This window comes from Terrapene carolina, unplaced genomic scaffold, assembly GCF_002925995.2.
Source record: "Terrapene carolina triunguis isolate 2854851 unplaced genomic scaffold, T_m_triunguis-2.0 Scaffold113, whole genome shotgun sequence".
NCBI classification, from domain to species: Eukaryota; Metazoa; Chordata; order Testudines; family Emydidae; genus Terrapene; species Terrapene triunguis.
In genome coordinates, this window is record NW_020664464.1 from 21,666,265 (window position 1) to 21,692,063 (window position 25,799).

The window sequence follows — 25,799 nt, forward strand, 5'->3', positions numbered from 1 at the left end:
AGTGAGTGAAATGGGGTAGAGAATCTGCTCCTGCTCCAGCATATGAATATTTTGTCAGAGAAGAGCATCCTAAAATATCACGAGAGGGAGTGAAAAGAATGTGTGTGTATATATATATAATATCTTGAGCACCTTGAATAAATTAATCAAAATTAGTAAATTTAGCTCTAAGCAGCATAAGGAATCATAGTGTGGTTTGTTTATTTTTAACATAAGGTGTAACACTTCTGCAGAGTGAGCATGTGCGTGTGTGTGTGTGCGCCTCTGTGTTTTCATGTGTATGCATATGTATTTTAATTTTATTACTTAATATCCGGCCTCCAAAGTTCAGAGGGCTGGGAGATCATGTTTTCTTTTTGGCATGCCATAATCTCAGTGTAACAGGTGGTAATCTTGTTTCGCATTATTGCTGCACAGATGGGTTCAAATAAACTGGAAACACTGGTCAACAGTTTCCCAGAGGCCTCCTTACTTTAATCACCCAGAAAGGAAAAAGGCTCACCTTTTCTCTTAACTTCACCTAACTTTCTCCTTGAGCAGCCGTGTTACTAGCCTGTTCACCGTTTACAAGATGCAAGACCTTTATCTTGTTACAGGAGTTTTGCCTGAGTAAGGAGTGAAGTATTGGATCATAAGTAAAAAATGAACTTTATTAGTGCCCAAATCATTTGAGTTTGGTTTGTCCATGCACAGGTTCAGAATCACAAAACTGTGTGCATTGGCTATTCCTTCAGTGAGGAGGTAGCAAGTCAGTGGCAAAAGGCCTACTGTAGGTGAAATCCAGCTTCTACTGAAATCTGTTGCAATGGGACCAGCATTTCACAGAGTATGTTTTGCAGTTTAAGAAAGGTACAGTTGCTTAGCCTTGCTGACTTTCTGTTTGAGAGAATTTTATCTTGCTTTGGTTGTTCGTTCAATGCACGTACTCGCCTGCAAAGATTAAAGCTTTTTGGATGGCAAATCCACCTAACGCTCATGCCAAGTTTCACACTATCATAGCATTTGCCAAAATGCTGTCAATCCAAGGTAAGGAACAGCTGCTTTGTGAAACTGGCATAAGATATAATACCAGACATTAGCAGGAGTGTGTGAAAATCGAAAGGGGTGGGTGCAAAGGTGTTAGGTATCGGAGGAGATAGACAAAGGCATTAGCACTGCATGAGTTCTTATAAATGTTTTGAAAAGACAAGAGAGTAAAGAAGGACATGCAAATGTGTTAGGAAACAGGATTATGTAGTTAGACAAAGGAATGTCTGCATTAGTTGATGTAGTTCTTGACCATGTGATTCAAAAATCTTATAATTAATATAACATCACTTCAAAGACATTGCATTCTCTACCAGAGCAAGTCATTTGCCAATAATAGCTCTGCCTTGTTAGAGAACTGATCCCTGTATACCTTTGTATTGTGATACCAGTGACCTTTACCTTTCACTTGAATTTTAAACAAAAGTAGCATCTCCTTCTACAAGCAGAGTTTAAATGGCACCAAAAACTTTATATAAACAAAGAATTATTAGTGGTGACCAAATGCTACCAAAAACTGAGCAAAAGGGAATTATGTGAACATTAGAATGTCACTAATTCATTATAAAAATGTAGATTTAATTTTAAAAAGGTTTTGTTCTCTGTAAATGAGGAGTGGGGTTTTCAATAGTGTTCAGCATTGGCCCAACCTTGCTATCTTTTAAAGTCAAAAGTTAAATTTTGTTACAGGAGTTTTGCCTGAGTAAGGAGTGAAGTATTGGATCATAAGTAAAAAATGAACAATTCAGTGGCAGGAAAAGTTAGACCAACTCTGAGTGCTTGTGAAAATCTTACCCTCAAATGTTATCTATTCACAAAAGCTAGAAAATCAGAGCCAGATTCTGCCTGATCCATAAATAGGTGTACAGTGGTGGGAGAGGGAATGCAGAACTTTCCCTCATTTGCATGGCCTGCATAAAGAGAACACAGGGATTGCTTTCTCTGTCTCTTTCTTCCCCTGGGGATGTACAGCATCTCAAGGGGGTGAAGAGAGTTAGGGAAAAAGCAAGTCACTTCTCCACAGTGGACCATGGAGTGAAACTAGTGAAGTGGGAAGGATAGCATAACTGGTTCCTGATCATGACTGGAGTTTTTGGGCAGTACCAAATATTAAATAGGAATGTATTAAATTAATTACTGTGTACATTCATCTCAGTTATCAGCTAATTACAGGCTAGTTACATGATTACGAGTTAAATTTTTATAGCTGTCAGCAACATTTAATACTGTTAACCATGCATTTCTGTATATCCTCAACAGACTCTTGTGCGGGTGGACAGGAAGATGGGATGCAGTGCTATCAGTCAGCAGATGGTGCACTGTGGGCTTGAATTCTCTCAGCTGAGCCTGGGGTTTGCTGGGTATGCCCAGTTAATGAGCCTAGCTGGGCTATGGCAGAATTGCCTGATTTGCTGGCCTGCCCTGTTGGCTGGAAGGAGCCATCACGTGTGCATTTAAGCTCAGCAGTAGTGGTGGCAGGCTGCTGGAAACTTAATGCTTACTCCTGCAGCTGCAATCGCTTCTGTGCCGGCCTTGTTCCCAGTCCCGCTCCTGCCTTATTTCTGGCCAGCTTCAGCCCTGCTGCCTTGCTCCAGCTCTGACTCCTGATCGCTGGCCGTGGCTTTGAACTTTGGCTCTGTTTGTGGCCTCTATGATGCTTTGGAGTTTCACCTGCAGCATTAAGTACCCTGGAACCCTGGGTGCTTCTGTGCTGCGTGGCTTTGGCTCAGAGCCCTGACACTAGCCGCCTGCTTACAATACAATGTCCTCACCCTGGCTTCCATCAGCCTGGTTACTCCTTGCAGAGTGACAGCAACAGCCTTTCCAGTCCCAAGTCTGTCCAAAACCACCTCCCTTGCAGTGTCCAGTCCCTCTCATTGGATACTCAGAAATTATTACGTTCGCTGCCTCCAAAGAGACAGAGCTCACATCAGCCTGTTAGTTTAGCTGAGGATTTCATCCTTCAGTTTCATACACAAAACTGAGATGGTTTTGTAATAAACATTCTTGTTTTATTAACAAAGAACAGAAATTTGAATGACAATAAGTAAGAATAGAAGACACAGATATGGTTACAGTGAAACAAAACAAAACACACTTTTTTGTGGCTAAAACAACTTCAGCAAGTTACAATCTTTGTCTAAGCAGGTTTCTCACCTATAGACAGTTCCAGCTACTCTTGGTTTTCAGGCCAAGAGGATCCACTTTTCATCAGCTCAAGGGGCGCTGCTTCCCCTTTGTCACCTAGGTGATGGATGACAAAATGGCTTTTTTTTTTTTTTGGACTTTGCTTATATTTCCCAAAGTCTATTGTCTCTGTTTCAAGAGCCAGAAAGCTTCCTGGGAGTGCAGGCTCCATCCCCTGTCATGATCATTAAGCGGTCTTCTCCCTCTTAAGCTTGATGGCTTAGTTTAACTTGCATGTACTTTTCATTGTCCTCCTGAGGTATTACCTGTCTACATTGGAGACACTGGAAAACAGGGAAAACAATGTTTTTTGTCTTGGATAGGCTAGTTTTATACAATGCTTGCTAAACACCTTTTAAGAACATATTTTCAACACAGATCTAAAATTCTTTATACACCGCTGGTACATACATCACACAATAATATTCATGACCAATGTGTTATCAGTTTGCATATCATAGAATCATAGAAGATTAGGGTTGGAAGAGACCTCAGGAGGTCATCCAGTCTAACCTGCTGCTCAAAGCAGGACCAACCCCAACTAAATCATATGACACCTCACTAAATATGACACCTCACATGATACCTTTTAGATACAGATTATGTCAACTGTGTGTTGAGGCAATGAGTATGTTAGGCTTGATGTGAGTTATGGTTTGATGTGCCCTCTGCCAGTTGGTAGTGAAAGGCTCCCAGCCTCTCACTGCCTCCAGGCCTGACTGCCCATGTCCCAGTTCGTGACACACAGCTCCATATTATTTTTCCATTTTACCTGGAAGATGCCGTGTCTGTACTTTTTCAGTGTCAGGCAAAGATTGGGACTTAAAGGTGAACAAGTTGGCTGACGCTGAGCCTACATATAATGGAAGTGATGTTAGTGGCTTGGTGGAAGTAGATTGAAGACATAGTAGAGTGGTTACTGCTCCTGTTGTTGAAGAGGTTTGTCATAAGAACATAAGAATGTCCATACTGGGTTAGACCAATGGTCCATCTAGCCCAGTAATGCCAGATGTGTCAAAGGGAATGAACAGAACAGGGCAATTATCAAGTGTCCACACACTGTGCAAGAGTTTTACAGCTGTGGGTGATTCCGGGCCCCCAAAGGAGTCCAAGGAGGCATTGTTTGATAAAAGTGAAGGCTTTTGTGTATGTCTGATTAGGTGGATGTTGTGAACTTTTCTTTTCCATCTATGTATTGGTTGTTTGCTCCAACCTCCTTCTGCCTCATTTCCTCATTGTCTCTCTGTGGCCAGCTTCATTCTCCCTGTCCCTCTTTATGTTCCCCTCAATCCGTATATCTTTTCCTCTCTTCTCAGAACCTAGCAGGAGACACCCAGTACCTCTCAGAGCTGGGCTCTGTAATATATCAGAAGTGACATGGAAAGGACAAAGAATCTCATATTATGAAATTAATGGCTGGTAAATTTAGAACAAATGTAAAGAAATGTGTCTTCATACAGCCGATAGGCAACCTATGAAATTCACTGCTGCAGCATGCCATTGAGCCAGTTATTTTGGCTGAATATTAGAAAGTCCTGGATAATTTTATGAACAATATCATTTATAGTTATGCAGGCTATGATAAGGTTAATTAAATCTTATTCTTCAGGTTATAAGCAGATCACTTCAGGGATAAAGAAAGATTTTTGTCACCATGTAAAGCTTTGCAAAATTGATGTTGGATATTGACTGTGGCACAGCATTTTAAAATTGCATCAAGGAGCTTGTGGATCTTCTGTGAAGGAAGCCATGATCTGGTCTCTCCTGACTGCTCTCCAGCTTTGCTGCAGAAAGGAATGCATTCACGGGAAATCAGAGAGGAGTCAGTGCTTTGAAATGTGATTTTTGTTTTCTTAGGCCTCAGGCCAGTACATCACTTAAGCACATGCTTAATTTTAATGGGAGCAGCCCTATTGCAGTTAAGCAAATGCTTAAATGCTTTGCTGGTTCAAGATCTTATTTCTTGGCAGATTCTACACTGAATGCTAATCATATCTATAGCTTCACCCCAGAAGAGACTTCAAAGATTTTAGTCCAAATGAATTGATGAATTAGTAATAAATTCAGAATTTAGATACATAGGATTATTATCCAGATCAGATAAGTCATCCATTTAGTTCAATATCCTATCTGACTGTGGCTTCTAACAGATTCCTCAAAAGGTTGTGTTCCTGTCATGGATTATAATGGAATAGACAGCCCCTTGGAGAAATTTTTTCCTACCCCAGGCAGGTAGTGGTTGACTTATGTCCTGAAGCATGAAGGTTTATATCTCTTATTTTTCTATCCTATCTAATGTACCTGTGAATGTTTTCATTATCTATATAAATGTCAAATCCTCTTCAGAATCCTGCTACACTCTTAGACTCAGTAATACACTTATAAAGTTTGTGGACAATACCAAGCTGGGAGGGGTTACAAGTGCTTTGGAGGATAGGATTATAATTCAAAATGATCTGGACAAACGGAGAAATGGTCTGAAGTAAATAGGATGAAATTCAATAAGGACAAATGCAAAGTACTCCACTTAGGAAGGAACACTCAGTTGAACACATACAAAATGGGAAATGATTGCCTAGGAAGGAGTACTGTGGATCTGGGGGTCATAGTGTCAACCATGTAACACTGTTGGAAAAAAAGCAAACATCAGTCTGGGATGTATTAGCAGGAGTATTGTAAGCAAGACATGAGAAGTTATTCTTCCGCTCTACTCCACGCTGATTAGGCCTCAACTGGAGTACTGTGTCCAGTTCTCAGCACCACATTTCAAGAAAGATGTGGACAAATTGGAGAAAGTCGAGAGAAGAGCAACAAAAATGATTAAAGGTCTAGAAAACATGATCTATGAGGGAAGATTGAAAAAACTGGGTTTGTTTAGTCTGGAAAAGAGAAGCCTGAGAGGGGACATGATAACAGTTTTCAAGTACATAAAAGGTTGTTACAAAGAGGGGGGAGAAAAATTGTTCTTCTTAACCACTGAGGATAGGACAAGAAGTCATGGACTTAAATGGGCAGCAAGGGAGGTTTAGATTGGACATCAGGAAAAACTTCCTAACTGTCAGGGTGGTTAAGCACTGGAATAAATTGCCTAGGGAGGTTGTGGAATCTCCATCATCAGAGATTTTTAAGAGCAGGTTACACAAACAGCTGTCAGGGATGGTCTAGATAATACTTAGTCCTGACATGAGTGCAGGGGACTGGACTAGATGAGCTCTTGAGGTCCCTTCCAGTCCTATGATTCTATAGCAGCGAGTTCCATAGGTTAATTATGTAAAGAAAACTATTTCCTTTTATCAGTTTAAATTTATTGCTTTTCGGATTAATTGGAATCCTTCTTGTTCTTGTAATTATAAGGGAATATATAGAGGAGCAGCTGATTTACCATTTCTCTATTGTTCATTGTTCTGAAAATTTCTTTTTTATTCATCAGCTCTTTCAACTAAAGTGTTATCGTCTTTTCAATTTTTCTTCAGCTTGATTGAGCTCTTTGGGTATTACTGCAATGCAAATATTTAGTAAAGATGATAGAGAAAATTTCTTTCCATTCCTCTGATAGTTTTTGTTGTTCATCTCTGGACCCCTTCTATTTTTTCTGTATCTTTCTTGGCGACAGAGTGACCAGACATCAACATAGTATTGCAGGTCAAGGTGTACTATTGATATATATAGTGACACTATAATAATTTCACTGTTCTAATATATCCCACTCCTTATGTATTAAAGTAGTATTTTCTTTGGCCTCCAGTGTACATTGAACAGAAGTTTTCATTCACCTAAATAATTATCTTTCCATCCCTCCTGGGTTCCAGTTAATTTAGTAATCAGCAATGTGCATGTTAGTAATTGACATTATTTCTTCCAGTTTATATTTGTCAGCACTGAATTTCATATACCATCATGAAAACTCAAATATTTCAGATATGTACCATTAATCATTATTAATTTTGTTCACTTAAATAATTGTTCATTATCCACAGTTTCCTTTCCCAGCCCCATGTTCTGATATATTCATGCTATACTATAGGTATTATTGAAATGCTATCTGCACAGAAAATATTCTGTGACAGTATACAGATTATACACAACCATGCAGAACTATTCAATTGGCTAATACAGATTAAAGCTTATGGGAATACACATCATCAGCAATTGCACAGAGCTAAGCAAAGAAAAGTTTAGGCAACACATTAGAAAAAGGTTCCTAAGAGTCAGAGAACATGGGTAGAGAAATAGACTTTTTTGGAAGGTGCATATGGACACAGTACAAAACTAGCAGCCCCGGGGAGGCGTGGCTAAGGTAGCTTTGAGCCCTGCTCATCTGGGGGTTGGAGAAGCTCCTAACATATCTTAGACAGCACTAGGAGCCTATCCAAGTTATAGCTGCCTCTCTGGACTGCCCGATGGGTGGCAGCACTGCTTGGAATTTCTGCAGCACTGTGTGCTGTGACTCCACCTCAAGGTGCCTCTCCCACCCTTGGCATGCCCCCTACACCAGGGCTTATGAGGGGGTCCTTAGAAGGCAGCCTTCTGGTTGTCTCTGCAGTGTCTGTGCTGGAGGAAACCACTCTCAGCTGGAACTGTTTTGTTTTTTTTTAGGACCCCTTTATACTGCTCCAGACCTTTAATTGGGGTAAAAGAGCAAGTGAGGGGTGAGGACCTCACTCATTGGTTTTACATAGGAATATTTATACAACTGTATGTAATTCTGTTTGATTCACTGCTCCTCCTGTCATATACAGATTGCTTGTTCAGGGCTGAGCCAGCTGGCTAAATATCGAGCCAGATAATTTATTATTATTTTATTTTATTTATTATTTATTTATCACTAATCTAAAGAAGTAAATGTTCTAGCATCTACATCAATTGTATTTCCATCAGCAGACATTTGTAACAAATGAATACGTAATTCTAATAATACAATGTATTCTGTGGGATGTTTGTGTTTTAAAGATACAGCCCCAAGTTAGGGTGATGCAGAGTGGGAGTGATCCAGTGGGAGCTGCTGGAGGCTTTGTGCTGAGAGCCGGCTCCCTTGTGTACAAGAAGGTCCTTGTTAGGCAGCCTTATGGGTGTCTCCTCATGACCACTGTGCCACCTGTCGAGAGGGGGCAGTGTGCACACTCTTCTTCAGCCAGCTAGTTCCCCAGGCCAGGGCAGAGAGGGGTGGAGCCATAGTTCCATCTCCTCTTTCTGAATCCCCTAGAGGTACATGCTTTATAGAGTTTTTGTGCATGCATACAGGGGCAGGACATAAAGAAACCTGTTACATGTTACAAATATTGAGAATTATGTGGAGAGAAAAAGAATAATGCAGGATAATAAACAGGATAGATGAGATGAAAACATTCCACGCTAGCCTGGTGGTGGTAATTAATTAAAGCACAGTAAAAGTAGTTACTCCATCTAAGGCCATTCTAGCTATAATTGGATCTGTGCATAAAAAGTTTTAAAAGAAAACCTCTGGAATGGAAGTGCAAATCTGAGAGCACTCTGCGTGGGTGAAGGAGGGAGACTGCTGAAATCCTGGCAGGGGACAAGACTTTGAATTGCCAGGTGAATTGTTGAAATTGTGCCCAGCTGTAGGCTCATGAAATGTGTCATACCCAAAGGCAGATTCTGTGGATCTACCTATATTAAGAAAATGAGCCATATTTGATAATAGACTTTCAGGCAGCACTGAAAAGGTCATCCACTGATGTGGACAGGCAAATATCCCAAATATTCAGCTGAGTTTTACACCTGATCTGTTAAAGAATGGGACAGGGTTATCCCTGGTGTGACTCCATTGAATCTTGGGATTTTGGCTATGAAAGTGTTAGCTTAGGAAGCAGCAAGCCCAAGCCTAATTGTGGAGGCTTTTCCACCAAAGACTGAGCGGGAGTACTTTTGCCTGCTTTCCTAATTATTATTTATAGACATGTCTGTGGTGCTCATCAACATAGTAGATAAGGACCTCCCAAAGGCTAGTGAACTAAGGTTGACAAAGCCATGGTGAGGTATAGAGAAAGTATTATCACTACCATTTCTACAGATAAGAATACTGAGGCCGAGCGTGATTGATTCTCAGTATGACACAGGAAGTCTGACACTTAGGAATGGAACCCAAAGCTTTTAACTTCTAGTCCTGTTCTGTAACTACAAGACCATTTTTATTCCTCTATTCTCAGCTCCTAAAAATAGGGGGACTGTTCCTGAATTTAACCTCTACAAGTTTTGTTTTAAACTATGGTTCATTACTAAAAACAATTTATTCTTTAAAACAAAGACCTTTACTTTTATAGAACAGCTGAACTCTGACTGGTTGAAGCACCCCAAAAGCCTGGTTTCTTAGTTAATCAGAATCAACAATTCCATAGTGGTACAGTCAGCCATTGTCACTGCACCGCACCAATATCCATCAGACCAAATATATCTACTGTATATCAGTCAGCAACTGTAACAGTACTGAGGCACAGGATCAGTGCCTTTCAGCTTTGCCTTAACATTTATATCTCATCTTTTCTTGATTTTTTTTTAGCATTCGCCAATATTATCCTATGACAACATTCTATTGTACTGATACTGTCTCTTTAAATGTCCTCTGTATATCTTCTAAAGTGAGTCGTTACTAGTTTACCAACCTAAAAGAAAACTGTCAACCAGTGCTTTACAGTTCTTAATGCATTTGTCATCTTCTTGGTTTATAATACTCTTTCTAGCTGCTTGAAAATAAAATTTACTTCTCTACTGATTTTTTTTTTCATTCTCCCTTTGGCAAATATTGATTGATTTACTGTGTGTTTCTGTAAGATCTAAAACGAATATGACCATTTTTAACAAACAAAATGACAACTTTAGTAGATATAGTGCCTGGTCATGCCAAAATGTTTTTGTTTGTGTGTTTATATCATTACGTCTGTGTCACTCTAATAGTATTTCTCCATTAATTGCTGCTGCAGTGTGTAGAGGGAGCATAACAAAATGGTATATTTGTACCTGTTCTGTTATAAAAGTAGACATACATTTTTTTTCATTTATTGGTGATGGAGCAGAATATGTTTTAAAAGAGATCTTTGAAAATCAAAAGATATTTACCATCAGAACATTACTGAGAGGTCAAATAATATGCAATACTATTGACAGGGTTCTTCTAACTAGTGTTTTTAATTAAAGAATATGAAAAGTAAGCCCTTGGTGTGACTTTCTAGGTCCAGGTAAGTAAGTGAGAGTTTTGCTATTGACTTCAGTGGGGCTAGATTTTCACCCCCTCATGTTCCTATGCTATCTGATTTGGAGATCTAGAAAACAGAGCTATTTTGTATTGGCAAATTGCATTGATATGTGGATTACATGTGGTTGGAGTACTAGCAGTATGAAGATTTATAATTTTAACTCTAATCAACAGGAAGTAACCCTTTGGGATATTTGCCGTTTATATGGCCCCAATCCAGCAAAGCACTTAAGCACATGCTTAATTTTAAGCACCTTTGTAGTCCCATTGACTGAAATGGATTTACATGCTTAAATGTAAGTGTGTGCTTTTCTTGCTGGATCAGGTCTTTATGCAGTATAGAGCTTTTGTTATTACCATGCAGTTCTTCAATCATGTATGTTGATCAAGGGATGAAACAAAAGTACAGGAGTCAATGGAATAAAGGAAAAATTTGGTAATTTTAACCAGTTAAAACACTTCCACACATCATGGCTCTTTGCTTGCATAGTCTAGTAATCCTGCTGCCTTTAGTGTCAGTGGTAGTTTTGCTGTTGATTTTGTCTACATTGTGATCAGAGGTATGACTACAGCACCTGTAGACATACCTGTGCTAACTCTGATCTAGCTAGCTTGTGTAGCAATAGCAGTGCAAGCCTGCGTGGGACGGTGAGTGCTTGAGGGCTAGTCTGTGCTGCCACCTATGCTGCTGCAACTTCACTGCTATTGTTGTTCAAGCTAGTCAGATCAAAGCTAGTTCGGGTATGTCTATACATGCTGTTGTCACACCACTGATTGCACTGCAGACATACTCAACGGGAGAAGGATTGGTCCTGCTAGAGCTACAGAACTAACGCTGGAGCAGAGACCATCATTTTATTATACAGTGTGCGCACAGTACCTAGCACAGTGTGGCTGGGTTCTCCAGGAGCTACAGCTATACAAATAAATAACAACAACAATGAGTACATGGTTGTTTTTCTTCTCACCCCCAACGTGGTCCTGATGCCACTTTTACAGTCTACTGTAGGTCATTTCCCAATGTTACAATAATAATTAGTATTTTATATGCAGCCAGTTTACTCATTCTTTGAAATAGTTGGCATTTTTGCTTGCTTCTCAAATCACACGAGACATTTTACTTCATCACTGTTTTCTTTAAGTATATGTAATTTTTTAAAGATAAAAGGGTGAAAGGAAATAGGGCCAACATTTTAAAACTTGGGTGCCTAAAGTTAAACTCCTAAATCCAGAATTAGGCATCAAAATAAATGTGGCCTGATTTTCAGAGGCGCTGCTCTGACTGACTCCAGTGGTACAAGATAAGGGTGTCCAATGCCTCTGAAAATCTTCTTTTGGGACCAATTTAACATTCTTCAATTACCAGAATTCTGTCGTCTAGTTAGGAACCTGCCCCATGTTAAGACTTTGGGGTGAGTTTCTTTATGTTACTGTCAAGATCCTGGGTTGATGAAATCACAGGCTCTAACCCTAGGAATGGTTTTGCCGCAGTTTCATCTAGCATCCTGTCTCTGGTGGAGAATAGGGTATACTTCTTGTTACCAACTCCCTGCTAACTGCTGTACTCTTCTGCAAAAAACCTTGATGGTAATAATAATAATTATTTTTTAAAAATACATACGAAAGAAATGTTAAGGGTGTGGTTTAAATTGACAAGAGCTAGTTAGCTAAGAGTTAAAGCTAAAGAATTGACCTGAGTAGTTCTCTTGTCATCCGTATTGCAGCACAGATGTGTCCCAGTCCTGGAAGTTACTGAGTGCCTCCTGCAAGGTGTTGAGTGACATCCAAACCTGGCAGGAGAGGTTGGGTGACATCCTGGCCTCATTAAAATCAATGATGCCAAACTCATGTTGACTTCAATGGGGCCAGGATTTTCTTGCAAAATTGGGCTCCTCGTGTGTTAGGTCACCAATTGTTTGGACAGAACTGAAAGCAGTTGAGCGTAGCTGTGCTAATTCTCTGTATTTCCTGGCTTATGTTGGTTTTAGTCAGATTGTTTCTGCCACACAATATTTGTATCTAATTTAGTGTTGTAATTTCAGATCTTTGCATTTGCTGATGCCTTGCAATGGGCAGCTCATACTAAAACCACAAGCAACAGACCTTATCAGTAAATCCCTTTCAATGACAAAAATAAAGCAGAAATAAAAACACACCCATTAATCAAACAACTCATTCAACTCAGGGACATAGTGTCCTTTTCTCTCAACTGAAACTTTAACTGTCAGAGAAAAGAAAAGCAGTGGAGCTCTGGAATGCTGCAACAACTATTTTCTTTAAAAGCAAAATTATTAAGATAAGAAGCAATATGGGTAGTTTGTCAAATAAAGATGACAATTATGATTAACAGAAAGGACCTCAATAACTGTGGCCAGGTAGTTAGACTGTCAAATAAATGGAGCTTGCATAAAGCCTATATTCTGACTGATTCAAAGTCAGATAACCAAGTTAAATAGCAAAAATAAACCGCTTAAGTAAAAATGATAAGGTTGGCAGGCTTGTTTATAAATGAAATGTTATAGGAGGTGCAAAAATCCATTAGTCTTTCAAAAGGAAATAAATATATATAGGATTTTCTTTAGTAAATATAATATGTAGCTGCCATAATTTCCAGTGTGTCATATTCCCCAGGGGTTTGTTGGTAGCATTTCAGTGACAGATTAAATCAAAACTCCATTTTGCTGGAACACGGTGTAGAAACCAGATAGATTTTGTTAACTATTTCCCTAAAAGAAAGAGCAATGAGGGCTTGTCGCCTACACAATATAATTAGAGCCCCATATATTGTGAGGCATGCCAAACCAAAGTGTTGTATCAAGACAATCATATTTCTGTGGCAAATTCATTTTTGTGGGATTATAAACTCTGAAGAAATACAAAATTAAATATTAAAAAGATCATTTGTCAATAGCATATAATAAATGGAAAAATAGCTATTCTTATAACATGCAGTCATGCAGTATTGATGTTCCTTTTAACATGTAATTCAGTAAAACACTTTGTTTTTATATGTTTTCTGATTTATGCTGGGCAGAAATTTCTGTTTGCCGTGGAATGTAGTATTAACATTACAGAACTGTTGCAGTGTGGCAGTTGTCTGGGAAAACTGAAGTGTTTGGCAGCTTGTGAAAGGGGTGATGTCAGGTAGGTCCTGTTGGAAGTGAGAGACCAGGGATCTTGTTACTTGAGGAGAGTTTGCAACCTTTGCATTGGCATCTGGTTGTTTGGGGTTCTGTTTTAACCCTGTCCTTGCTAGACTCTGTGTCAGATCCATTTATGCTTTCTATGTCAGAACCAGAGACACACTTTTAACAATTTAATTTTTTTGAGTTGAGAGAAATTTGAACTGCGTGCGTGGCAATTTTGCTTTTGGAAAATGAAATGAGACGTGGTTTGGAAATGAGACACATCACTCTTTAAAATGTTTTCCTGGAAGCTTTGACTCACTTGTGAAGGGTTTCCACTTTGATGCTTCCTGAAAGCAGCTTTAAAGTGGGAGCAGGCAGACTTTTAACTTGTATCTTGACTTTGAGAGCCTCTGTGCCTCTATCTTGATTCTGCACCTCTATCTTGATTCTGAAGGCTGAATTTAATAGTATCCTATGTAATCCAATATTCTTCAATAAAGCTCTTTGAATAGGTTCCCTCAAGTTCTAAAGCCTGTTCTTGGAAAGCTGGCAGCAATATCAGGTTGTATCTGAAAGGAAGCTAGAGCTTTGACACAGCATCACACTGGGAATATGAACATTGTAAAGGAGCCGTGTGAAGTTAAATATTAAGGGTGAAATTCTGCCTCCATTTAAATTAATAAAAATTTTGCCATTCACTTCAGTAGAGCCAGGATCTCATCCTGAAAAAGAAAATTCCCTTACCAATGTCACTAATAACACCCTGCATTATTACAAATGAAATAATTTTAAAAATCATACTTTCCCTTGTTTATACTGTTTGTTTAGAAAATTTCCCCTGCATTCTAAAATGCCTTAGTTCAAGTATAGGTGAAGTCCTGCACATCTCACTTCAGGACTGGAGTAGGTTATCATCTCATATACCTGCTTAGAAGTTAATTTCCACTCTTAAAATATTTCTTTTTTTGTTATCTGCTTTGACAGTCACTTAAGATGTCTGCATAGTTTCATGAACACTAGTACTGTAAATTAGGGCTGTCAAGCGATTAAAAAACTAATTGTGATTAATTGCACTGTTAAACAATAATAGAATACAATATAATTTAAATATTTTTGGAAGTTTTCTACATTTTCAAATATATTGATTTCAATTACAACACAGAATATAAAGTATACAGTGCTCATTTAATATTTATTTTTGATTACAAATATTTTCACTGTAAAAAACACAAGCTATAGTATTTTTCAATTCACCTAATACAATTACTGTAGTGCAATCTCTTTATCATGAAAGTTGAACTTACAAATGTAGAATTATGTACAAAAAAACCTGCATTCAAAAATAAAACAACATAAAACTTTAGAGCCTACAAGTCCACACAGTCCTATTCCTTGTTCAGCCAATCGCTTAGACAAACAAATTTGTTTAAATTTTCAGGAGATAATGCTGCCCGCTTCTTGTTTACAGTGTTACCTGAAAGTGAGAACAGGCATTCGCATGGCACTGTTGCCCACGCCCCCTGCCACTGCCCCCCCGACTCCACCCCATCCCCGCCCCCATTCCAACCCCATCCCCAAAGTCCCTGTCCTAACTCCGCCCCCTCCCTGCCCCTATTGGATCCCTTCCCCAAATCCCCACCCCGGCCCCACCTCTTCCCCCAGCGCGCCGCGTTCCCCTTCCTCCCCCTTCCCTCCCTGCCCCGCGAATCAGCTGTTTTGTGGCAAAAGCCCTGGGAGGGAGGGGGGGAGAAGCAGGACGTGGCGGCATGCTCACGGAGGAGGCGGAGGTGAGCTGAAGCAAGGGGGCAGGGGCACGAGGAGCTGCCGATGGGTGCTGAGCACCCACCAATTTTTTTCCTTGGGTGCTCCAGCCCCGGAGCACCCACGGAGTCGGCGCCTATGCACTGTTCTAGCTGGCGTCACAAGATGTTTACATGCCAGATGCGCTAAAGATTCATATGTCCCTTCATGCTTCAACCACCATTTCAGAGGACATGCGTCCATGCTGATGACTGGTTCTGCTTGATAACAACCCAAAGCAGTGCGGACCGACGCATGTTCATTTTCATCATTTGAGTCAGATGCCACCAGCAGAAGGTTGATTTTCTTTTTTGGTGGTTTGGGTTCTGTAGTTTCTGCATCGGAGTGTTGCTCTTTTAAGACTTCTGAAAGCATGCTCCACACCTCACCCCTCTCAGATTTTGGAAGGCACTTCAGATTCCTAAACCTTGGGTCGAGTGCTGTAGCTATCTTTAGAAATCTCACATTGGTACCGTCTTTGCGTTTTGTCAAATTTGTAGCGAAAGTGTTTTTAAAATGAACATGTGCTGGATCATCATCCGAGACTGCTATAACATGAAATATATGGCAGAATGCGAGTAAAACAGAGCCGGAGACGTACAATTCTCCCCCAAGGAGTTCAGTCACAAATATAATTAACGCAATATTTTTTTAATGAGCATCATCAGCATGGAAGCATGTCCTCTGGAATGGTGGCTGAAGCATGAAGGGGCATACGAATGTTTAGTCTATCTGGCATGTAAATACCTTGCAATGCCGGCTACAAAAGTCCCATGCGAACTCCTTTGCTCACTTTCTGGTGACATTGTAAATAAGAAGTGGGCAACATTATCTCCTGTAAATGTAAACAAACTTGTTTGTCTTAATGATTGGCTGAACAAGAAGTAGAACTGAGTGGACTTGTAGGCTCTAAAGTTTTGCATTGTTTTGTTTTTGAGTGCAGTTATGTAACAAAAAAATCTACATTTGTAAGTTGCACTTTCACAACAAAGAGATTGCACTACAGTATTTGTATGAGGTGAATTGAAAAATTCTATTTCTTTTATCATTTTTACAGTGCAAATATTTGTAATAAAAATATTATAAAGTGAGCACTGTACACTTTGTATTCTGTGTTGTAATCGAAATCAATATAATTGAAAATGTAAAGAAACATCCAAAAACATTAATAAATTTCAATTGGTATTCTATTGTTTAACAGTGTGATTTAAAACTGAGATTAATCACGATTAATTTTTTAAATCACAATTAATTTTTTTGAGTTAATTGTGTGAGTTTACTTACTGCGATTAATTGATAGCCCTACTATAAAGAATTGATTTAGTACACAGAGCCCTTCATTTAACACATTTAATTCTTAAACTGGTCTACTTTACATTTGTAGTTAACCTTGGATACACTAGCAGTTTATTATTTAAAAATGTAATTCCTTGGCAGGTCTTCAAATAAAAGGATTTAGTGCATTTTTTATATATATATTTAGTTTGGGACACAGAAAATGTATTTTTAAACAGCTTTAGTTAACAAAATATTGGATCGTATTCTAGGCTGACGTGAACTGGTAAAGTTGCAATTCTCAAGTGGTCTTTTAGCTAAACATTTTCAATGCATTACATGAGTTTATAGTCAAAGAAGTCTATTTAAAGTAAATAGATGATATATTGATAAAACCTCCATGATGTTTTTAAAAATGACTTTTTAGTATATATATATAGTGTGTAATAACTAAGTCTATTAGTTATCAAAACAGTTTTATTTACTGGTTGTTAGTTTTCTGTACCATTTTGGGGAAAGACCAGGGTCAATACTTTGTCCCAGTTGCTGTTTTCCCAGACTCCAGGCTTTTTAAAAGGGGAAATAATACTTCATGTCATTTTAGAGGTCTCTCTGGTGAATTTAGAGGTGTTGAAAAGTTCTGGAGGGAGTTATGTCTGGTATCCCGCTACCTGAACAATGATGGCTGTGATGTGTGTGGCATAAAGACGAGTACAAATCAGAAACATTATGCAATCCTCAGTACTCAAAGTGATCTGGAGAAGCAATAATATTTATTTGAAGAGTTTAATGATTGCTCATAAAATATTCTGTAGAATGTACCTAAAATGCTGCATTGTTTCTTTCCAGCTAAGTAACTTGAAACAAGTCACATTTGTGGATGTGTCAGCAAACAAGTTCCCCACTATTCCAATTTGTATACTCCGGATGTCAAGTTTGCACTGGCTGGATATTAGCAACAACAAACTGAAAGATCTCCCACAAGATATAGACAGGTAGTTCCTTACATAGTTTCATAAATAGGCTCATGAACTAGAAAATTTGTTTAGAATGTAACATGACAGTAACCAGCAAATTTTAATTTACTAATTATTGTTTGAAAGGGACACCATCACTGGAAAACTCCATTTCCACCTGCAAATGTATCTAGTATTTTACAAGTCAAGCCTACCATTTTCATTACTGAAAGATATTGGAGAACAAAATATATTTTCCTCAATTTTCTAGTGTGTTGACCACATGGTGTGTAGTCAGTTTCCCTGTTTTGTGGTTAGCTAGTTGCTCTTCCTGTCTTATTTCTGAGCAACATAATGTTCTGTGTGGAGATAGAAGCAGCAAACTTGCAACTGAAGGGGCAGCAACTGTGCAGCTACACAGAAAGGAATATGAGGTGGGGCGAAAGGTCAAGCCAAAGCATGCTTAATGTGGCTATAGAGCCTGGTAAACATCAGTAGGTAAGCAAACTAATCTGTATGAATTTTAAATTTCCACCCTCCTCCCTACAAAATCATTACAAATCCTTGCTATTGGGCTTGAAATTTCATGTCCCAGTTCCTGTAATATTCTTGGATGGAGGTTATTTGGCTCCCCAATTTGGCCAGTAAGCTGTTTGAGTTTGACTTCCACCTCCCATGTGGTATTTTCTACTTCCATATCCCCATTTCCATTAGCCACCCTAGCAGTACCCCAAAGCCCCTCATTACCCTTATTAAAAGCTAAGGGAAAATATTCATGTAGGTGTTGAGCCTTGCCTATATTATCTTTGATCTCCACCCCATCCTCAGAGCTTAGCAGTTCCACTTTTTCTTTTTTTGTTTTCTTTTTATTTATATGGCTAAAGAACCTTGGGTCTAATCGGTTTTAATTTCCTTTTGCAAGGTGCAACTCTGCTTTGCTTTTGGCAGTTCTCACTTTTCCCCCCTACATCTTCTGACCTCCAAGAGGTAGCATTCCTTGTTGATCCATACCATCTTCCATTCCTTTTAGGATTTCTGCTTTCTCTTAATAACCTGTTCATCTAGTTCGGTCTGCAACCCTTCCCTACAATTTCCTGCCCCCCCTTGCTTGGGATGCTGGCTCCAGATAGCTTATGCAACTTTGACTTAAACGAATTACAAGCCTCTTCCTCATTCAGATCCTTTTGTTCTTCAGTTCAGTCCACTTCCCTATATACCTCCCATAAGTTTTTTAAGTTTGCCCTTTTGAAACCAAGGATCCTAGTTACATACCTATTTTTATCTTTCCATTTAGTTTAAACTGAATTAGCTCATGATCACTTGAATCAAAATTGTCCTCTACAACCAATTCTTCTGTGAGGTTCTTGGTACTTACTAATACTAAATATAAAATGGCATCACCTGTTGTTGGTTCGGTGACTTTGATGGAAGAAATCTGTCAGCTATCACATCCAGGAATATCTGGGCCCTACCATTATTAGTAGCACTTGTCCTCCAATGGATATCGAAGAAATTAAAGTCTCCCATAATCACACAATTCCAAGTAGTATTTATTTCATTAAAAATATTAAAGAGGTCTCTATCCATATCCAGATCAGATCCTGGGGGGCTGTAGCATACCCTATCCACTATCCCAGTGGAGTATTAGTTAGCTTTCTTCCCCAAAGTGATTTTCAACCAAATAGATTCCATTTTATCCATTCCATCACTTCTAATTTCTTTACAGTATACCTCATCATTAATATACAATGCTACTCTACTATTTTTACCCTTTTTTCTTTCCTGAACAGCAAATACCCTTCAGTATCTATAATCTAGCCATGACTACTATTCCACTATGTTTCTGTTATCCCTATAATATCTGGTTTCACTCTCTCTCTTGCTTTTTCCAGGGTCACACTGGGCTCATGTGCTACTGCTTGGCTTTCGTGCTTCATTTCCTTTGCTTCTTTCTCTCTGTTCTTGCCTGTGACCTCAGTATCTGTTTGTCACACACCCCTCCCTACCCAAAGCAATACTCAGCCCATAAGCTCCTGAGTGAGTTCATACACACCTTTGGTCTCAGATGGGACATATGTTTACAGTTATGATAACTGAAGGGTGAGTTCACGCCTATCAACATCAATGGGGTTTTAACCCAACTCATTACAAAGTTTCATCCAGCTGATAACCTAGCATTGCGAACTCCAAATATTAAAACTCTCAGCTAGGCCCCTCCAAATCAAAAGATTGGATTAAAAATAATGTATATTTAAATACGTACATTTTTGGTTCTTTTTATTAACCTTCTGGTTTCTGAGATTTTAGAGTGCTCTTGCTTCAGTCTTTTCTCTGCAAGGATGAGGACTAAAAACTTTTACTCTTTATATAAGAGAAACACCAAATATCATGAGGTTCACAATACAAATCATGAGAGTTGGCAACACTGTCTAATGTGCTGAAGCATCACTTGCCGCACCTTCTAGAACTCAAAGGAAATGTCTCTCATGCAATACAGCTGCATCACTATTCTAGAAGTAGAACCAGCACCTATACGGGGTTAATGAGAAAAACAATAGTACCTCAGGTTTTATAGTTCTGGCCCCCACATTCACTCTCAAGACCAAATGTTCAGCCCCAAATTACTATTGTGTGAAGAAAGGATAAGGGGACACAAAACAAATGAAAGAAGCCTACTTCCTAAACCACAAGATTAGGTCCTTTATATTGATTTCAGTCGTACTTGTAAGAGTTCCCATATATATTTTGTTCCCACCTATATTTTGGGGAACAAAATAAAGGCCAAATCCTGGTCACATGATTCTTACAAGTAGTCCCCATATATATTTTTGTTCCCACCTATATTTTGATGACTTTCTGACAGAATGAGGTACATGAGAACTTTGCATCACGTTGTGTGGCATGGCATCGTGTGCACACACCTTCACTGTACCACGAAAGTGCACACTGCTGTTCTAGCTTCTGATTTCACAACTGTTAGTTCTTCTCACGGGTGTATTATTAGCATCTATATTGTCAAACCATGTATGAAACTTCCCATTGAAGTCATTGGAGTGTTCTGTGAAAATACAAAACAGCATAAGGAAAAGCATATGGTTCATGTGAATATTTTCATACTTCTTTCCCAGAGGAAGAAATTAACAGTTGGTGTTTGAATAGATACACATATATAATAAAAGATCTTTAAAATATATTGTATTTTTAAGCCACATTTCTCTGTTACGCTTCCTTAGGCTCGATGAACTGCAGACATTTCTCCTGCAGAAAAACAAGTTGACTTATCTTCCACGAGCTTTGCTCAATATGCCAAAACTCAGCTTGCTGGTGGTTAGTGGTGATGATCTGGTCGAGATACCCACAGATGTTTGTGAATCACCCACAGGTTTAAAGTAAGTTATAGTTAGGGAGAAATGAATATGCTCAAAAGTAGAAAGGTAAGTGACCCAGTGCAGTAATGGTCCTCAAAAACAGTTTTACAATTCTCTTTTCCTTTCCTTTTATTGGATTCTGCATTCATGCTTGCTGGGCTGGGTATGTTGTTACCTGTGCAACTTCCACCAAACCTGGGGCAAAATTCTGACCTCATTTACATGAGAACCACTCTTTAAGGTCAATGAAATCACTGAAGTCCAGTGGTGAATTATACAAGTATACCTCAGGGTTCCTGATATTTCACCTGCTACCAAGGAGTGCTTTTGTACTTTTACTGAGACTTTATTGCCTCTCAACGTTCAGTGTTTGTGTCAGTTTAATAATGTGTATATTCTTGGCTGAGAGACTATATCCTATAGATGCAGATTGATGGACTCGTAAGTCTTTCCCATTTGTAACTATGATAATCCCATGTCTTGATTTGACACTCAGGATTTAGGACCTGAAGTCATTTGAATATGACAGAGCAGTTCCTGGTAGTGTTACTATGCCATATGATTAATTGGAGTGATATTTTTTCTTTTTGATAGTTGAAATTTCACTGATTAATTACTTTTTGTTGCTTTAAAGAGATGTTCCCATAATTTTCAGAATGATGTACACATACTTTGTGCATGGAATTACTGAGCAGTTTGTGCAACCATGTGATTTTCATTTTCAAAGTATTGGTTTAGTATATTTACAAACATGACAAAAAGGGGACGCAGATTGAACTTCTCTGTTGTAATGGATGTTGGGAAGTAACTGTAACTCCCAAGGGTGTGCATCATCAACTAAGGAATTCTGCCTAAATCCTGGAATGCTGTGAAACCTGGATAGGATGGGGTCTATGTTGAAGTTTTTTGTTCTGATCAGGAGTTGCTGTAGAATTATGGTACAGCTGGTCAGATGTTGTGAAGTGTGATATGTACAGATGTCCCAAAATGCTAAAACTCTGTTCCTACAGAAAAAAATATTGCAGTATGGACGTACTGAATTGTATTAGGGAGAACAGAGTGTAAAGACAGTGCTACCTAAAATATTTACTTGCTCCGTAATAGAAAGACCATAAAACACTTTTGTTCAATTACTTAAGCATAGTGATTCTTCACAACTCCCCCTCTGCCTGCGAGTTGCCACTTTTAAGTAATGTTGACTGGCTTATAAAACTGACAGGCCTGTTGGTCACATGCATGGACTGTGTGTGGGATACACCCAAACAAGACAAGTTAGTAAATATAATTCATAGAGCTAATCAATTCAAACTGTTTGTAATTTCAGAAGAGGGATTTATTTTTAATATAATCAATATTTGACATATAGCAAACTACATTTGGCTGTTCATGTTAAGAAGTTATCCTTTCATGTTAATATTTCTTTTTCTACAGATTTATAAGCCTTAAGGATAATCCTCTTGAAACATTCTTGTATCACGATACTGAAGACATCGTAGAAAGTCAACGTGATCGAGAGCAATTTGAGAAAGAATTTATGAAAGCCTACATTGCAGACATAAAAGAAAGAGGTATATGCACTAAATTTTTAGTACATCTCCCATTATTTCTGATATAAATGTAGATTTCATAAAGATTTCCTGGCCACATCAAAATAATATGCTTGGGTTATACAGAGAGATCAACAATATCCTGAATCTTTATAAAAAAGTGAAGACAAGTGTAAGAGCACAATCGTATGTAAGAGCACATGAAACAAGCAATTTTAAAAGCTGTAAAAGTTCTATATGCTATTGGAGGAGGGTGAAAGTTCTTTGTCTTTTTTTCAAAATAAGATGAGCTTTCAGTTATGTTTTGATGAGAGATGCCAGAATCCGAGCCCTGGATCTGAACAAACATATACAAACTTTGTGGAGGGGTCAAAATTCGTTATGGTTAGGGCCCTACCAAATTCATGGTCCATTTTGGTGATAGGATTTTAAAAATCGTAAATTTCATGATTTCAGCTACTTAAATTTGAAATTTCACTGTGTTGTAATTGTAGGGGTCCTGACTCATAAAGGAGTTGTGTGGGGGTCGCAAGGTTATTGTAGGGCAGGGGTTGCGGTACTGCTACATTTACTTCTGTGCTGCTGCTGGCAGCAGCGCTGCCTTCAGAGCTGGGCATCTGGAAAGGGGTGGCTGCTGGCTGGGAGCTCAGCTCTGAAGGCTCAGCTCTGAAGGCAGAGCCACCGCCAGCAGCAGCGCAGAAGTAAGGATGGCATGGTATGATATTGCCACCCTTACTTCTGCGCTGCTGCCTGTAGAGATGTGCCCTCAATCAGCGGCCTCCACTCTTCGGCTGCCCAGCTCTGAAGATAGCAGCGCAGAAGTAAGGGTGGCATGGTACGGTATTGCACTGCCTTCAGAGCTGGTGCCCGGCTAACAGCTGCTGTTCTCCTGCCACCCAGATCTGAAAGCAGCGCAGAAGTAAGGGTGGGAATACCATAACCCCCCTAAAATAACCTTGTAATTCCCCCCCTGCAACTCCCTTTTGGGTCAGGAACCCCAATTTGAGAAACGCTGGTCTCCCCTGTGAAATCTGTATAGTATAGGTTAAAAGCACACAAAAGACGAGATTTCATGGGGGGAGACCAGATTTCACAGTCTGTGACGCATTTTTCATGGTCGTGAATTTGGTAGGGCCCTAATTATGGTTATTATTATGCCAAGAGGCCCTGATTAGAGAACAGGCCCACACTGAACTTGGAATTATACTCTAGAGCTGGGTCACCCCCTCTGCTCCCTTAGTAGTACCACCATGGAGGGAAAATAAACAAAAAATGTCAGATCAGAATTTGGCCTGAAAGGTGTTGAAGATGTGTACAAAACAAGTGTGTAGTGATGGTGTTCTATTTGCATGACTGGTGGGGATGTCATATGTGAGGAAGTCCATTCATTTGTGGTGTTCCTGGGTTATTTGGTTTGATCTGGGATAATTGACAGATTTTTTTTTTAATGAATGTAGTCTTTAAAAATTGTCCTGGGAGCCTGGGGCATTGGATATATACTCATTTATTTTTGTGCAAATTTAAATAAATTATTATTATTATTAATAAAACACTATGGTGTTTTGTTGGTTTTTTTGGTAAAAGTGAACTGCAAATCAATAAATATATATTTAAAAATTGTTTCTACCCATAAGTGCTAATCCTGTGAAGTCAGACAGGCACAAAATATATTCACCTTTGCAGATGCACAGTTTCAATTTTAAGGCCAGTTATGATAATCTAGATTGACATTCTGCATAACTCAGACCAGTAGAAGCTGAAATTTTAAATAGTATATTTTTTCTCCTTTTACAGAAACTATGCCTTGCTATACTACAAAGGTATCATTTAGTCTCCAGCTCTGAAGATCAGAAATCTCTAAGACACTGAGGGATACCAGAAAAACTCAATTTTTGTCTATGTGAATGGAAAACATTGATATCATGGAAAGTCATAAGCAGCTCTTAAATAATGATCACAGAATTTCTTATTTGTTACCATACTTGCTTTCAACAACTACAGACAAAATTGCAAGGACTAAATAGTTTTCATCAGATGAAATTTCACTTTTTAAATTAACATATTTATTTTCAAGTCAACAGCAACAAGCACTAAATTATACGCGGCTAAGGCCCTCATCGTGCAAACACTTATACATGTGCTGTACTTCATGACTGTGAATAGTACTATTGCAATCAATGGGGTTACAGTAGTAAAGTTAAGCAGATATGTGTTTGCAGGATAGGGGCCTTAAACAGTATCTGGTTTATATTCTGTTGTGGTTCAGCTGAAAAAAGATTTGTTCCTGTGCAAACAGTGGAAGTGTTAATGCTTTAGAAAATGCATGTGATCTATTATATTTTAAAGACCAAATGACTAATTCAATTGTTTGCAATAGTTCTTAATGGTAGATTTAAATACATTGTTTACGGGTGATGTTTTTACTTTCTGCTGTTCAGAAAGGTCCTTCTCTGGTTTTTCAGCTTAAATAAATTCCAGCAAGTAGACACTCAGTATGGAGTCGTTTAAAATACTGTTGCTTTTTTCAATTATATTACAAGCATTGAAATGATCACAAATATTAGTACACAGGTGACTGGAATTTTTGTGGTAAGCAATTTTTAAATAATAGTTTGGCAATGGCTTAATAGGACTTTAAAGAAAAATAATCTCTGGGAAGAAGTTTGAATGAATAAAACATCATGAAAATATTTAAAAACCAAGCAGTTTGACTAATATTGATAGTTCTGAATTACAGTATTTTTGTTGGTATAACAATGAATTTTTTTTTTATGTAATGCAAATGCCTTAGTTCTATAAGTATGATGATTTTGCTGGTTATGATATTTGTTTTGCTTATTTTGTAATCTGTTATACATAATTCTGTAAGTGTACATACTGTAGAATGATTTAGTTTTGCATATGAACAATTTTCATTTATTAAATCAACTTTAAATCTAAAAATACTAATTGAAACTTGAAGCCATTTAATTAAAATCATCCTAAACTGTGTAAGTGTGAATGTGGGAGAAACATGTAATAAAGAGTAGTAACATCATGAGGATGACATATTACAGAAGAGTGATAGTTCTGCTATAGCCGGTGAGATAAAGACCAGTTTCTGGTTAAAGTTCACCAATACTATATGGTGAGCAAAGAGGAGTATCAGAAATACTACTTAGGCCTGGGCTACACTAGTGGGGTGGTTCGAACTAAGATACGCAACTTCAGCTACGCTATTTGCGTAGCTGAAATTGAAGTATCTTAGTTCAACTTACCTGGCTGTCCTCACGGCGGCGAGTTGACTGCCACGGCTCCCCCGT

At 38.6% G+C, this 25,799-nt stretch overlaps 1 protein-coding gene across 1 annotated transcript in view; it reads left to right on the top strand.

Annotated features, from left to right (window-relative positions):
• Positions 1-25,237, top strand: part of LRRC2 (leucine rich repeat containing 2) — a 69,987-nt gene extending 44,750 nt beyond the window's left edge. Inside the window, exons 6-9 of the mRNA XM_024208978.3 lie at positions 17,476-17,621; positions 20,816-20,971; positions 22,382-22,518; positions 24,292-25,237. Of these exons, the coding sequence (XP_024064746.1) occupies positions 17,476-17,621; positions 20,816-20,971; positions 22,382-22,518; positions 24,292-24,341 (489 nt within the window). The 3' untranslated portion in view covers positions 24,342-25,237. The remainder of the gene's footprint in view (positions 1-17,475; positions 17,622-20,815; positions 20,972-22,381; positions 22,519-24,291) is intronic.
• Positions 25,238-25,799: the final 562 nt, after the last annotated feature.